At 48.9% G+C, this 16,587-nt stretch overlaps 1 protein-coding gene across 1 annotated transcript in view; it reads right to left on the reverse strand.

Moving 5' to 3' along the window:
- Positions 1-9,689: 9,689 nt before the first annotated feature.
- Positions 9,690-16,587, reverse strand: part of rapgef2b (Rap guanine nucleotide exchange factor 2b) — a 57,275-nt gene continuing 50,377 nt past the window's right edge. The window contains exons 23-29 of the mRNA XM_068740870.1: positions 15,453-15,676; positions 15,166-15,333; positions 14,835-14,984; positions 13,976-14,177; positions 13,363-13,886; positions 12,959-13,240; positions 9,690-12,042 (exon numbers count right to left, since the gene is read on the reverse strand). Coding sequence (XP_068596971.1) covers positions 12,017-12,042; positions 12,959-13,240; positions 13,363-13,886; positions 13,976-14,177; positions 14,835-14,984; positions 15,166-15,333; positions 15,453-15,676 — 1,576 coding nt within the window. The 3' untranslated portion in view covers positions 9,690-12,016. The remainder of the gene's footprint in view (positions 12,043-12,958; positions 13,241-13,362; positions 13,887-13,975; positions 14,178-14,834; positions 14,985-15,165; positions 15,334-15,452; positions 15,677-16,587) is intronic.

A 16,587-nucleotide genomic window follows, 5' to 3' on the forward strand; every position in this document is an offset into this window, starting at 1 on the left:
TAAAGCGTCGACCCAAAATAAATTACAATTAAAAGCGGGATGAAAAAAATACTTATTTATTATCATCATATTACTGAAGCCACAATTGAGGATTTTCACGATACCTCTATTAAAAAATCAATCCGGAGTTTTTCCATTGTGCAGGATGAAAGTCGTTCGTATTCACAGCAGTATTATCCCTCAAAATGTCAAAGTTTAAGATGCAAATGTTCCCATTTTATATTAAATAATGCATGAAGTCAATACATTGGTAGAAATTAAAACTGGGCGTCCAGCGTTTGGACACATCCTCATTATGAGGAGTTGTGCGTAGCGTCCTTCCAGAGCATTAACAGAGAAGGTGATTATTTTTTTATTTATTGTGCTCTCTGTCTCCTTTAGCAGCCATTCGATTGGACTATGAAATATAATAAGAAAGGAACCTGCCCAGGGTGTTTTCTCAGTATTTGGCTAATGAACCATGGCTGCCTTGCTTCACACAGAACAAACAAACAAAAACACCGAATGCTGCAGAGATGGGAGCCGTCCGCTGGCCGGGCTGAGGTAAATTCAATGAGAGCACTTAATAATAACTAATGGGCTCTTTCAGACACTCAGCTTCTGTGTCATTTACCTCCCTTGTAATGGCCACAGCTGACAGCAGGAGTAAAAATCTGATTTCTTTTTTTCCCACATGCCTGCACCCACTCTGGCGGAGTGTGGCAGCTCAGCAGGGTGGGGGTGGGGGGGGGGGGGGTGCTGGAATCAGAATTGTGTTGGAATTGTACCAAATCACATTTCGGATCGTCCTTCTTTCAGGCGTGCTGGCAGGATAGCACTGTCTTAAGCTAACGGGTCTCCGTCCCCTGGTGTTACAGCACAACCCCCCCCCCCCCCAACAGGCATTATCCTGTTGGAAAAACATGGCAATAAATTAGAATTAGCAGATGCTGGCTGCACGTTTTCTCTCTCCAGACCAGCGAGCATTACGGATGGGGTACAAATATGTAAAAATGTCCTGCTTTAACAATGAAAAATGTTGCTTCAGTATCAAATTTGAAATGTTTTCTATCAACTAGAAAAGCACTCGGAGAGCACAGACCTCCGCCAAGCAGCTCATTCCCCTCATTTACAGATTTACACCATCCACATGGTGATCTGGATCATGGTCATCATCATTTGTAATCAGACGGGTATCCGGATCGCTCTCAAAAGGAAATGGGATCTAAATTAGACCAAGACCCATCTTTAGATGTATTTATTTTTTTCCATCAAGATCAATCCAGCAGTTTTCCCGTAATCCTGCTAACAGAGAAACAAACGGCGTCAAAATCCGAATCATCGGAGGTAATGACGGCTCGGAAGAGCAACAGACAATCATCTGTGGGATGTGTTCAACAATTATTCCGTGGGATTAGGCAACCGTTGCTAACGAGACATCTTTATTCCAGGATGCAACTTTTCCTGGAGTAACTAGACGACAAGGAGTAACATGTAAATTCCTGCTTCGGAGCTCTGCTTAATCTCTGCAACTCTGCTCGGCGAGGACTCGTCACGAAATGCTGGTCATGATCGGAACGCTTGTCACACATGGCTGCACGGAAAGAAGGCAGAAAGAAGCAGGAGGAAATAAAGCGTCCAAAGTTTGGGCTGTACCTCAAACTGGAACAAAAGACAAACTGGTGCCTCCGAGTCTTAAACGGGATTTATGAATCCGGGGCTGCAGTTTGTCTTCATTGATGCAAATCAGATCAAATGATCGGTTAAATTTGCTATCGCCCCCCCACCACCACTGATTTATGGTTATTATGTCAGCCATGAAAATAAAAGGCCTTTAATGGTTGACCTCTAAACGGCGGCTTTAGTTGCCATGCAAGGAGACGCTGGGGATCGCCATGGAGACGCGATCAGAACCACCAAGGTTGCAGCTTCGTGAACCAGCTGTCAAGACGTGAATTCTTTTTCACACAGGTCAGTTGTATATTTAGAATCTGTCAGTTCTTGACGGCCACCGCCAGCGAGGAGCTGACCTCCACGACGCCTGCTGACAATCTCACAGCAGCTCCTCCATATATGAACATATGGCATGAGCTGAAGGCGATTCAGTCAGCTGGCATGCTAGCCGGGGAGCAGGGGCCCCGGCTCTCATGCTAGCTGGGGAGCAGGGGCCCCAGCATGGGGAGCCGCGGCTCCACCACTCAAACATCAGGGAAGTGAAAGGTCGTAAACACAAATTATGTCATCGCCTTCTTCGGCTGTAATAACGGGCGTCCAATCGCTAAAGAAAATATCTGACATTTTGGAGCCACATCGCTGACAAGAGGCTGTAAGGTGGGGCAGATGGGGCAATTTAGGCTTCGATTAGAAGCACACAGGATCCTCCCTGCTGAGCACCGGCCAGAATCAAAGACCTGTGCTCCTTCAGCCAATAGGAGTGTCGCTTAGCGTTGAGGAACAGAACAGTTCACCTGAAGACGTTTTTCTCTGGCCCGAAAACCTCCATCAACGTCCTGATTTTAAAGTTCCCAATCCGTGCAGATTTCTTGTCATTCAGTCGGACCCGGTCCGAATAAGGAGAGTTTGAGGGAGAAAAAACCTCCACTGCAGCTTCAAAAACAGTTTCAGCCATGTTTAATAATGCTTTCCTCATTATGCTAAGAGCTGCAGGGTGTTTACTGCTGCAGCTGCTAATATAAAGCTGTTTTAACTTCCAAATGTTTTCTTCTTCTTCTCATTTTGAGAGCGCTCAGCAGGGGAGCGGCCAAAACGAAGTCGCTGAGGTTTCAACATCCTTGGGAATGACATTTAAACTTAAATAAGTCCAGTCCATTTGTAAAGCGCCCCGAAATCTCTCTCCACTTGCGCCTGACGGTGTCAGAATGTAATAAGCAAAGGGCATTGAATGCACAATGGTGAAACAACACAAGGCGGGGGCACAGGAATAAAACCATGGCGCTGATTGGTTGGTCTCCAGAGACAGAGGAGGGGAAATGGATGGATCGTAAACCGGATGATGTCATTAGCTTCCCCCCCCCCCCCCCCCCCCGCTGTATGAGGTTTCACAGCATCTGTGCGGAAACCCGTTCCAACCCGGAGCGTCTGCGGCTCGACGTGATGCTGGCGTTTGAGACGGAACATTTCTAACCCGCTTCTCCAAGGAAGAGTTTGATTTTTGTTTTTATAATTACAAGTATTCAAAAAAATGATAATGATTCTGTTCATTCCTGGAGTCGGCAAAAATGGGATCCGTTCCATACCGGCTCATCCGAGAGGTCCCGGTCCAGGAAAAACCTTTATAATAAAAAAATATATCATAGGACTTTATTATAATTTCAGATAGCTTGCATCCGAGATGAAAGCTATCTGAAATTTTGAAGCTGAAATTTGTATTTATGTAAAGTGGACAAGATTCCCAAAGGAATCGGATGCAGAGAAAATTGCATTTGGTTTTTCTTTACTGCACCTTTTGGTTGCCAGTCAAAACAGAGAGCTCAGATTTCTTTTCATTTTTAGTTGTACAATCAATCACAAAACAGCTCTTTCCTGCTGTAAAATAATAATAAGAATAATTTGTGAAAAATGTGCAATTCATGAGACAAAGACCTACAAAAATGAGATTTGGAACTTGAAATTAGAGCTACAGGATTTAGCATTGAAATTAATATCAGCCGCGATGCGCTGGCGACGCATTCGGGGTGTACCCTGCCTCTTGCCCAGAAGCAAGCTGGAACAGGATACAGCAACTCCCGTGAACTGAAAAGCGGAAGAAAATGGATAGATGGATTTTTTTTTTTTTTTACGGAGCCTCACTTTTAGACAAAAGGCCATAAAATATGAAACTTACTCAAATTTATCTTCAACATTTGACACAGCATTTAAATCATGGCCGAGACTCCGTTCATGAATACAGAATCAGGCTTTGTCATTCCTGAGAATGATCAGGAAGGTGTGACCTTTGAATGAAGGATCTGCACTTTGCTTGGAATATTATTAGACATTCACTTTGACGGATCAAACTCCCCTCCGCCTGCGTTAAAACTCAGACGTTCAACAGGTTCAATGTGGAGGACAAACCACAGCAGCTCAGGATTTTAGTTTATTATGAACAATTATCAGTTATGAAAAATCAAACGGCCCCATCAGGCCTCGCGGGAACTTTGTGAAATGTGATAGCGATAGGAAAACCCATCGTTACATCCCAAAATACAAAATTAGCAAGAGATCACAAAAAAATGACGAAAACCCTGTGTGTGTCTGTGTGTGTCAGGTTTGTGCCAAGTCTATTAAGTCTTTAATACTCATGAATTAATATTTCAAGTGTGCAAACACACATGAAGCATCGCGGTGCAGCTGCCAAACGACCGCCGGTGAACAGAGAGCTTAGCCGCAACGAAAACGCCTCATTCATAATTAATACGACGCAAAGCACGAACAATGAGCGAAAGCAGCAGCATCCAAACAGAAATGTACCAGCATGTGTTGACAAAAAGTGGCTCCATCCAGCAGTGTCAGCTGCCTCTCAACAACAACCCCCCCCACCCCCCACCCCCCACGCAAACACAGCCAATATGCCCACTCACAGTAAGTAGCGAGCGCAGCTTTTACCTAGCTCGTTGAATGGTAGCAGAGGTCCTCGGTGTCTCAGGGCTGGGCCGCGGATTCACCGCATCCATCACGCTCCTCGGTCTCAGCAGAGTAATCAGCCGCCGCCACCACCAGCTCAGCTTTAGCGTATGGACTTCGGCAGATGTACACAACTTTCTCTTAAACACTGTTGGGTGAGAATCATTGATTAGTTGATCGTTGGGTTCTTTTAGCTCCTTGCTTTTATTTATTTCTAAAGCAGAGGATGGAGATGGTCTGTAGCTCCAAGCCCATCACAGAGGAGCTGGGAGATGTTGCTTGAGATGGAGTTTGGTTTAGCCCCCCCCCCACCCCCCCATTTCTGCTGCTGCCTCCAGGCTGTCCAGAGATTTTTTTTTACATCGGTTTGTTTTCCAGCCTGCCTCCCCCAGCACACGGGGGGGTGCATGCAGCTAATAGCGGATGGAGGATTGCATACAAATCAAAGAAAGAGATCAAGCGAAATGGAAAAGGCCATCCTTAACCTAATTATCGGTCCACATGTCCGTGGGCGACCAAGACTATTTAATTCAGTGGGAATGTGTCTGAACAGCGATGCAAAATAAGAGCGCAACATGCGCATGTTGATGCAGGGGATTTATTGACGTCTGGAACTGCCCAGGGACGCTGCGAGACGTTGGGAAAGGCAAAACATTTCCCCCGCAGCTACAGCAGAACACTCCGACACCTCGCCGTCCAAACGGGTCGACCTCCGGAGCCAACTTTCACTCCGTCCTCCGCACGACAAAGTCAACGTCTCTTATTTTACGTCCCTTACAGGTAATCCGTCCGGCCCGGATTACCTGTCGACCTTCAGCTGCTCTAACGGCGAGCGACTGTTTGGAATCAAAGCGAAACCAGAGCATTAAACTACATCTACATGCCGGAGCGGACCCCGAACGTTGCAGCAGCCATCTTTAAACGTCAGTACTACATATAAATATATATAAAACCATCTCAGGATTTGATAAGAAGGGAAACATGATTGCACTAATTCCCCGTATACTTGCCCCCCAGCCCAGCGCTTTCCACCTCAGAGGTCCTTTTGTATAATAAGCCTGTAATTAAACATGGCTGCAATGGGAGCAGAAATAGTAGCAGCGCTAATGTCGGCGTTGTGACGTGCAGAAAGAGCCTGGCACCAATGTGGCCGCTTGTGCTGAGCAGCGGTGACAGGCAGGCCTTCCATGTGGTCCCAGCTCGCTGCCCCTGTTCCAAGATGTCTACTGTACATGGAAGCGTTGTTTCTAGAGGTTATGGGCTGCAAGTTATTACACGTGCAGACAGTAACAACAGCAACTATTCATGTTATTGATTGATCGACGATGTTATAAGTGTAAATCCTGACCGTTCTTGCTCCGTGCCGACCCCGTTGTGCACGACCGCGTCCCGTCAGCGGATGCTCCCGGTCCAGACGCTGCAGCCGGGTCATTCTGGCTTCTTCCAGACAAAGAGAATTGATTATCATTTAGTGTCGGGTAAAACAGATCACAAACAGCCGGGGTCTGACATGTTCCCTCGCTCGTCCTCAACTTCAGAGTTCTAAATAATGATCAAGAGGACGCCCCCCCCCCCCCCCCCCACACACACACACACGTGGGCCACCTGCCAGTGCAGCAAGACGGTTTGGAGGTGAGCCAGCCTATCAGAGGTCGGAGAGGGGAAAGTGCCCGTCGCCCTCTCAACCCCAGTTAGGCCTAATAGCCAAGTAGTGGGTCACAAGGGAGGTGAATGTCAGGTTGACCCCTCGGGCAGTGTCAGAGCTGCTGGTAATATGGTACAGTATATTGCCTGGGGGGGCAGAACTGGACTCCTTCTGATGTCTCCTCTGAAGTAAAGATATAGTGTGTGTGTGTTTTATTTTGTAAGCCTAAACCACCTCGGAGAAAGAGGCACCATTATTTACTTTTGTTGTTTTCATGCTCTAGTATAAACATGGACTTGTTTAGGAACACAAGACAATTGTCTCCTATGAGTTTGCAGTCTTTTGTGTTCACCTGTCCTTCAAGGACTGGGCCGCCTCCGCCCTGATATGAGTCTGACTATAAATACCAGCGTTCGTTCCCAATCTGAACGGCCCCCTTTCATCGCTCATGAAATGAAAGTCGTTTCATGCGCTTGCAGACAGAGCCGCCGCCGATTCTGCTTCCAGTATCCCACCTTTAAATCTGGTTGCTAAATGTCACTGTGGATTATCCTGGAAGTTATTAATAAATTAAACGTTCCCGCTCACGCTCCGCAGCAGCGGCGTTCCAGAATAATGGAGCTTTAATGATCCACACGGAGGAATTGGATATTATTACCGGTTACTTTTGACATTTTCGGCGGCGATTCCTGGTTAACGTCAAATCCGTACATCTTAAAGAAAACCAAAGCTTACAGAAAACTCACATTCCTAATTAGATGTTTTATTACTATATAATAATATTGCTATCACTCAGCCAAATGCAGGCTGTAGAAGACCGGCCTCCTTCCGCTGCAAACCAAGCAGCTTATTGCGAGTCAGGTTTGTAACGTGAAGTCCACGGGCGGCGTTGCCCTCAGAAGACGCCTTTGAATTCAAATCATTTCAAAGCAATATTTATAACTCGGATAGCGATCAAATGGGATCCTTCAGGGTCGGTGAAAAGGAGCACGAAAGCAGCTTCGTGAAAACGCACAAGGGAATCGGTCACATATTGAGCTTCACGCTTCCCACACAGTTTCAATTATGAAATGTGTCTCCGCCATTTAATTTACGACGGGATGCGACGCTCTCGTGTTGGATAAGGAACACATTTGTGCTGGCGTAGCATCGCTAACGTAGCAGCAGGGGGGGGGGGGGGGGCACGAGGGAGCCATTCCTCCCGTGGATATGTGGATGTGAAAAACGCCTGAATGCCACTTTGCCATCATAAGACATCAAAATGTGAAGGTGATGGAAATGTGCGACTGGAGTTTTATCACATTACATAAGACGCATCATGGCGGCCCCCAGTTTGGTTGTCAGGCGTATTTACAGTAAACAATCCACAGTGACCCACTGGCTGCGATTAAAGAACGCCTTTGTAAAGGGGGTTTGCTTTGGGGGGGCGATGCGGGGGCGATCCTTCTTGGACCGTGTTGAATGTGGAACATTTTTAAATCAAAAGAGACAAAGGGGGTGAAACGGCTCTGAACTGCTTTCAGTCGCCGGATTCCTACTGCGGCGAATCGCACCGGGAAGCACCTGAGCCGAGACCATTTTGGATTATTCCCCCCCCCCCCCCCCCCCTTTGAACTGAAATGTCTGCTCGGGCCTGTGTAGCCCTGTGAGGCCCAGACACAGGCCTCTGAACGCCATGACATCTCCACTCCCCGCAGCTCTAGTGCCGCCTTCATCCAATTTACCATGAAAGGAACCCAGACAGTCCCATAATGTGACCCGGGGGCCGGCGGCTCCGGGGCTTCACACTCATAACCCAGCTGGCTATCTCCTGAGCTCCACTGGCTGCCTGCTACCTCTTGATAAGGCCGGTCGCCCAGGGAAGGGCAGGATGTTTCCATCTGGCACCATCTCATAGCGAAGAGGGCCCCCTGGTGCTCCAGAGGACGCAGCACAGCTCCGGGGCCAAAGGAGTGGTAAACACGGCCCCCAGTCGGGTGTTGGTTTCACCGAAGGACACAGATTACAGCAGTCCTCTTTAATTTTCACGCAGCAGCAGCTCGGGGTACAGTTTTTGGGCGGTTTTCGGTTCCACATCCATCCTGGTGTCAGTATCGGTTATCTTTTTAACGCAGACGGCTGCAGCAGCAATGGGTTTATTCTCCTTCTGATACTTTATCTCATTTGTTTGGAGGAGAAATTAGAATTATTTTAGCGTCTTAAAGTTTTTTTTTTCTTTCTTCTCCCTGCTGAGGTTCTAGCCGTGATGTCACACCATCACATATAATGAGAAATCAATACAGAGCGGCCAATTAGCTCCCACAGGAGAGAATGAATGGAAGGAGCTGCACATAAATAAAGCACTTATCACTTCTACTACAGCGATAATGATTTAAGTTGTTAACCCTTAAAAAGCTGTGCAGACTTTGCGCCAGAGGTGGGAGCATCTAGATCCAGCGAGCGAAGGGTTAACTGCAAAAATAAGAAATCAAATTTCACTCATTATTACAGCATCAAACTCCCATCTTGCCTAGTTCTTGCATAATCAATTAAAATGTATTTTTATATTTTTTGCAAGAACACAACTGAAAAGGGAAACAAATGCAAGTGAAACAGATTTTTATTTACCGGTACTCTGATGCAAGATTGTGTGTGTGTGTGTGTGTGTGTGTGGGGGGGGGGGGATGCTCCTCGTCCGGTAGAAGTGTGTATAATTGTTTTGGATGCTTGACACATCGGGGGCCCTCAGCTCTGTGATAGAGGGAACCAGGACCATCCGAGGCTGCATTATTCATGAGTGGGAATGTCGAGCTGTGATATGGTGTCTACTACCATGGCAACGCTACAGTGGGAATGTCAAGCACATCATTTTTGATTAGGTTTAAACCAATTATATAAAACTGTGTCAATTACAGTGCACCCGTTTCCTGAAACTAGTGCACTGGAAAAGATATATGGAGGTTGTGGTGCAGAACAAACAGTGCACTCTTCTGGTAGTTTGAAATGAAAGCACAAAACTGTTGGATGTTTTTCTGAAATTACGTGATTATGTCGGAGTAAAATAACAGAACTGCTTAATTATGTCATCATCAGTCGGCCTGTTATGTTGCCAGGGGTGATTATGTTGTCTTTTTCTTTTTATCTAAATGTTTTATTCACAGCATACAATAAATGTTAAAACACTTTTCTTTAAAATCATGAATTTATGATGAAAATGAGGTGAAAGTTTTACTTACAGAAGACAAAGCCAGCGCGGCGTCCAACCCCGAAACACACGGCTCATTCTTTCTAGTTTGGGCTCTATTTGGATAAAACTAAATCTAAAAAAAATGAGTGTTGGGTCAGGGTGCTTTTCTCACATCTCTTCCAGGAAACGCCAGGCGGGATCCGGGGGGTGGGGTGGGGGGGGCGGTCCTCCACAGCAAACGGAAAAGATACCAACAAGCGCATGAAAACCCGGGTGTTGATTCTTTATGCAGTATTTATTTATTCCCAGCTTCATATAAACTGGATGTTGAGGCATAAACATAGTACATTTGAACAAAAATATAACCAATATTTACAATTATTGTATTAAAAATACAAAAAAAACAACCGATACATACTCCGATTGTCTTTTTAAAAGACATACAGGTCAAAGTAGTACGAGAAAGAATGAAGAACAGAAGGTCATCACCAGCTAAATGTACATTTCTCACTGACGTCACATCAAAGGCGGTAGCAGTTCTACCTACTACACTTATCTTGTACATTTTTGTGCAACTTTTTGTATTTCGAAATAGGACTCGGCCTGCTAAATACGCACAGTATCTTGAATGATGCGTGTCACCACTGTAGTACAAACAAATTAACAATCTATCGGCAGCCGTTACAAAAAAGAAAGAGGTACGATAACAAAAAGGAACCAGGATGCCATTAGTGTGTCGTCACGGGAACGCAGCGGGAGACGCTGCCCTCATTCACCTTTTCCTCAGTCTGTAGTTTCTAAGTCTGATCAATGTGATCAGCGATAGACGGAAACACAAAAGTTCACAATTCGATTTCTGATCGTTCTCGATTGGCAGCCTTGAGAGATTTTCTTCATGTGTCCATTTCTTCACCGGAGTCGAAGGAAAAAAAAAAAAAGTTCAGTCAGTTGTGTTTTTTTTGTATGAAACCAGATGAAAGCGATATACACACAGGCACCGGCTGAGCCGACGCCTGTAACAGGAAGGAAGAGTTTCTGAGCGCATCACCGGAGGGAGAGGAGGAGCAGGTTAGAAAAAGAGAATCCAATCTGTAACATGTGATGTCACAGCAAATCCCACGCCACCCTGAAAGCCACGCGGGACTTAAAAACAGAAAGGAAGCGCTTGGCTTCGTCTTGTACCGAGTCTTAGCAACCGTCCGGGGAAGTTCTCTTCAATAAGGCATTTCCACTTTCACTATTGCGTGGTTTAAGACTCCATCTTGAAAAAGGTGATTCGCAACAGGAACGACGGGATCGTGGCATCATAAGGCGCTTTGGACATTCACGAAATGTGGCGTGATGAGAGCCTAATCTGAATTTGCGGGTGTTTTATTTTGAAAGGATACGCGGGTATTATAAGACTCTGTACAAGATGCTGTGTTGAAGGTCGACCGTTACACTCACACTGGCAGCTTCAGAAATATGCTGATGATACCACCCTTCTGCTCGCTGTTCACAGTTTGTAGTTTGATTCCTAAAACTCCGGTCTGATCCCGGCGTTCGTCCGCAGAGCGTGATGTCGAGCTTTTAATATGGATGAGAAGCATCTTTTGATTCGTCGGATGCGTCCCGCCCGACGGAGCCCGACGCGGCCGCTCGTCCTATCAGCTCTGTGCTTTTTGCGATCACCTACACAGGTCACACAACACTGTACTGTCAATGTTCAGACGAGCCCCCCGGGGGGGGTGGGGGTAACAGGAAGATATGGTTCACCCTCACCCTGGTGTCCCGGCAACGTGTCCGGTAACATCTACAGTTGTGCTGAAAGTGCTATATTTAAAAAAAAAAAAAGAAAATACAAATAATTGTGTGTTTGTTTGTCCTGGTACGTGTGTGTGTGTGTGCGTGCGTGCGTGTCAGTATGCCGTGCATTCCGGGCTCTCCTCCCAGCTTTGATTGGAACACTTGCTGAGCTTTCTCGTGTGAAACAGGAGATAATACTGTCGACAGCAGACGGGCGGTCTCAGTCCAGGCGGAGGAAAGCGCCGACTCAGCCTTTCTTTCTCAGCCCTAAAGGAATTATCTGGCGGGAAAATTACGTCGGATCGTCGTTCCTCTGTCTCCGAACAATTTGAGTCCGTCTTCCTTTTATTTGTTCTGTTTTGTTTTGTTTTTTACAGAAAGTAGAAAATGAGAAAGTGCAGATGAAGCTCGACTCGCGATGCTGCCGTGTTAACGGGGGCGGAGTCTGGGGGTGTCCCGTCGCTAACGGCAACATCTATGTTGGTTTTGTGTATCTGCAGACCGGTTGACCCGCAGGCACCAGCTCGCTTTCTGTAGCCCCTCCCCCCCAGAGTGCCAGGTGTCTCTTGACCTTCTCTCCATCTTTTCTTCACAGTATGTTTTTTTTTTGCATGCGGGGTCATCTGACCCCCTTTGATGCTTTAAGGCCGGGGAGGGAGACGAGCAGAGGAACCCACCGGTAAGGGCGGAGCGCCAACGGGGAGGCAGGCACCTAACCGATGAGTCCTATTGGTCCGCCTGTGTCGCCCTCTTTAGCCCCGCCCTTACAAACCAGGTGGGCTTCGAGTTACTGCAAAGGGGACGTCTGGCGACGCCCGTCAGACTGCCGACACCTGTTCATCCTCTGTGGACAGACAGAAGACAGCGAGCGGTTAGGAGGACAGGGAGGAAACCCTGCTTTCTGATTGGTCACAAACCAGGAAGCACGTTGACTACTTCTCAAACAATCTCATGCCTGTGATTCATCACAATCTACCTGATCTTCAGTCATCAGGTTTCCCAGATAGTTTAGAGACCCCACCCACCGACATCGTCATCGTCTTAACCTTTACATTTATGAGTATTAATCCCGCCCCAGAGTTAGTTTTTGATTGATTGATTCATGGTACCTTATAACTTACGTTGTAAGGTACTATATAACAAAACTGGATTGAGACGACTCCCTCGTGGAGGCGGAGCTTTTCTAAACCGTAAAATTAAGATAACACGATAACAACAACAATGACAAAAGACAGAAAAATACCGCCACACGTGTTTGATGAGTGTGTGGGCGGGGTCAGGCGCGTGGGTGAGAGGAAGGCAACGCTGATGGATGCTGTTCAGCTCAGTGTGTGAGACGGAGGGAGAAGCAGAATGAGTGGAGGTGAGGTGAGCTTCGGTTCTGACCGGGAGGCCTCATGCAGGTGGGGGTCCCACTCCAAATGTACAATCACTGGATCACAAATCCAGAATGGCTGAAAACCAGTTCTGGGTTCTGTTTTTTTAGGAATGCGATTTGGCGTGGGGCCGATCCTCCCGGTGAAGGAATGGTCTCGGTCCAGGTGTGTGCGCTCCTGATCACATGCAGGTTCATTGGAGTGGAGTGGAGTGTGTTGGGGGGGGGGCAACCTGATAAATGAGTCTTTACCTGCCTTGGGGGCGAGGGGCCCTGCCCGTCAACCCCCCGTACACTCATTCTCAGGGTCTGGGAGTCTCGGGGGTACGCTGTGCCACTGGCTTTGCCTTCCTCAGAGCGACTAGTTTGGAAGACAAGGACTCACCCTCCTCTTCCTCCTTCGCATTCTGCCCCCCGGCCGGCGAGCGCGTGCGGTGGAGGCCGCCCGGCCGCTGTTTCGCCGCCTGGTGGGAGTCGGGCGACTGGGTGACCATGCGGGAACGCTGCAGGGCCGTGGTGTAGTCCGGGGGCCGGCGGCCCGTGTGGGTCGCCGCAGACGTGGGGACAGACGAGGTGAGGAGCTGTCCTTCAGCGAGGTCGGCGATGGACAGGGCGGTGTATCCGGGGGGAGTCGGCGGTGGCTCGCGGTAACGGCTTTCTTTCCGGGCTGATGGGACACAAAGAGATTTGTTAGCTTAGCATGGAAACATGTCAGAATGTCAACACTCGCCACACACAACGCCCTCCTGATTGGTTGGCTACCCTTAGCATTGCGATGTGGCCACTCACTGAGCAGGCCTTTGCCCCCGGCGGTGATGGGGGACGGGGTGGCTCGGCTGAGCAGCTTGGCCTCCTCCGAGCCGGTGGACGTGATGCTGCTCGTCTCCGGGTCGGCGTTGACGTCCTTCCCTCCTCTCCTTTTAATGGTGCCGGTGTCTCCTTCAGAGTCCTCTCCCCAGTAGGCGGCTGAAGATGAGGAGGAACTGGCGGAGGCCCAGCTCCCCCTGGCCTGGGCCGCCCACAGTGCGGCAGGCCCCCCTAACAAGGCTTCCGGTCCACCGGGAGGAAGCCCCCCGATGCCGACTCCACCTCCGCCAAAGGCCAGGGTCTCCCAGCTGCGGCCCTGCTGCATGGTCTGGATGTTGTCGTGGGAACCAGACGAGCAGGAAGTCCAGGAGCCGCGGCCGCTGTCTGCGGCGTCGAGGGAAACGCGGTCGCCCTGATCCTGAGTCAGCTCCTCCGAACTGGGCGAGGAGAGGATGGTAGGGCAGCCGGTGTAAATGCTCCGACAGTCCTGCATCGATGAATACGATCTGAGGATCGAGAGAAACCGTCCGACGGATCAGGAGAAGCCGACGATCCAACAAGTCCGCAGCCGCTCCGCGAGTGGGAAAACGCCTACCCAAGGCTGTACTGGTCGGGGTCGGTGGCGGCTCGTCGCTCCAGCCGCTGCCCGCCGACGTGAGACTCCCCGACTCCTCCGGAATGACGGAGCCTCCGCTCCTCCTGGGCCATGTCGAAAGAGGAGTTACTGACGAGGCTGGAGCGAGACGAGATCTCGCTGTGGCCGGAGTCGGAGTAGGCGTCTCCCGAACGGTTGTAACCTGGAGAGAGGAAGAGAAAAGGACTGAATGCATCCCAGCTTCCAATACAAAAGTCGTCATCATAAATCTGCGGTGGGGGGGGGTTAAATGTAGAGCGGCTTTGCCGAGCAGATCTTTGGCGACGAGTGGATCGGAACTGAAATAGCAGTTAACCGTGTTATTCGGGCTGACGGGGGTGGAAACACTGAGATAATTGGTGTGAAGGCGAAACGGAATCTGTAAAAGTCTGAGAAAAAACAAAAACGTGAATCACGAGACTGCCGACGCGGGTCGGCACATTGTTCGGGTTATAACCGTCGCTGCAGAACTTTAGTGCGGCTCGTAGAGTTTGAAGAGGATTGTGGACACATTTGCAATAGCCAAAAATATATGGATTGATGGGACTGTTCAGGATTCCCAATGATTAGGTGACTCCAGGTCAGGCTGCGGGGGTGGGGTGGGGGGGTAACTGAAGCCGCAGCTCCAGAACCCGTCAGAGAGTCCTGTGGGTCTACTATCTCATCAGAACCGCCTGCAATATGAGCTTCGTCTGAAGCTAAATGCAATGCGTGCTGCTGGCCACCAGGTGGAAGTTGTGAGCCGTCGCGTCTGAAGGGAGCAGCCCGGAGAAGTGTGTGTGAGCTTGAGAGGGAGGGAGGGGGAGGATTCTTGGCTTACCCTTCTTGGGTGAGCTCTGAGGGGAGGTGGGAGGGGAGGAGAGCTGGGAGGAGGCGTTGGACACGGTGTCCTCCGGCTGTCTGCGGTGCCTTTCGCCGCTCTCCTCTGAGAGGGACAGGATCTTCTTCAGAGACTGAGGGGAACTGGTGCCTGTGGACAAGTAGACGACAAGTCGAATTAGCATGAGAAACACTGCCACCCCCTCCAGGCTGCCGGGATGCTGTCTGGGATTTATTATCTCTCTCTCTCTCTCTCTCTCTCTCTCCTGCTATCAGACGGCCACTAGGTGGCAGCACCGCCACACAGAGGCTAAGAAACAGCTTTGTCTTACCAAAAGGTGGCAGGTCCTTGACTGGCACTTTCTTTCTGGAGGGATAAAGGGCCACAGCGGGAACCTGGAGGGCCTGGTTCCCTTTGGCCAGCTGGCCCCTCTGTTGGCTGGCGGCTCGGGACACGACCGGGGACGTGTCCGGCCGTTTCCCGCCGGCGTTTTTGGGCACTGTTGGTGACGGGAGAGAGGAAGTGAATTACGATGAGTCAAGGGAGCATGCACGCACGCATCTGAAGAGAAATATGGAACTCGTTGTCGGGATTGTTCTGCAGGGACGCAAGGCTCACATGTACTGATGGAGGGTTCGCACTGCAGCGACAGCGTCTGCAGACTCTCCTCGTTGGTCTCCAGGCTGAGTTTGGAGAGGTACTGTTTGACCTTCCGGGCCATCTGGGCGTCCTCGTAAAGCTTTTTGGCATTCAGGAAGGAGCTGCGCCGCACCCGCTTCTTGTGCCCACCCGTCTGGGTGACGTCGAGCACCGCCGTGTTGGCGCTACCCTGGCTTAAGGAGCTGAGCGCACAGCGACGTGTGCAGAAATACAAACACAAACGCAGACAAAGACCAACAAGAAACAACAACAAGAGAAGCGTTAAACTGATTCAGTGTTTAAAGGCTGTTTAAAGCGAACTGGAGCGGTAACGCTAGCGGGGCTAACGGGTTACAGGACGCAAACGTGGACATGCAGAGAGCAAGAATTTTCTCTTCAATCCAAAACATTCCAGACATTCCAGGTAGTAGAGGTTGGGGGGAGAGGGGGGGGGGGGGGTAAGGGAAGATTGCTTCCCTTAAAAACAATAAGGGAGTAGAAAGGAGGGATTGTACTACTGTAGCTCGGACATGGTTTACATTTCTGTGGCTTGAGTCAGAACGGGATGCTCAAACCGCCCGACTTAAGCGTGAGTCTGTTGTTGTTGTAAATCAGTGGACAAACATTTAGCTGCTTTCAGCTCCACTTTTACTACTTTTAATGTGGATAATGTGGATGAAATGCCCAAGATACACAATGCCTTAAAACAATGACACACAAAATAGGTTGTAAACAAATAGTAATGAATAATGTGTTAAAAGGAGAAGCGGCATCTTCTAAACGTCAAGGAAACCATTCCCAGATGAATTTCTAAGGATCACAAGCTGAGTCATAATCCTGAGATACACGAGGCGCAATAACCAAACCCGAGTTCCCCATTTGTCTTTGGTGAAGATGACACGCCTCCATGTGTTTCCCGTTACATTCAGCCTGCTCACCGATGTCCCATTAGACCACAAGAATGTAAAGCATGATGAAAGAAATGATAGATCTGTACTGAACATTCAGCGGCTCCAATTCTGAGACTGAAGCTGCATGCACGTTAGTTAAAAGGTCACATTTGCCAATGTGGGATCTCAATCCAATATGAAAAATGAGTTTTATGCTTCCGATA

The sequence above is a fragment of the Brachionichthys hirsutus genome, chromosome 6 (genome assembly GCF_040956055.1).
Source record: "Brachionichthys hirsutus isolate HB-005 chromosome 6, CSIRO-AGI_Bhir_v1, whole genome shotgun sequence".
Lineage (NCBI taxonomy): Eukaryota > Metazoa > Chordata > Actinopteri > Lophiiformes > Brachionichthyidae > Brachionichthys > Brachionichthys hirsutus.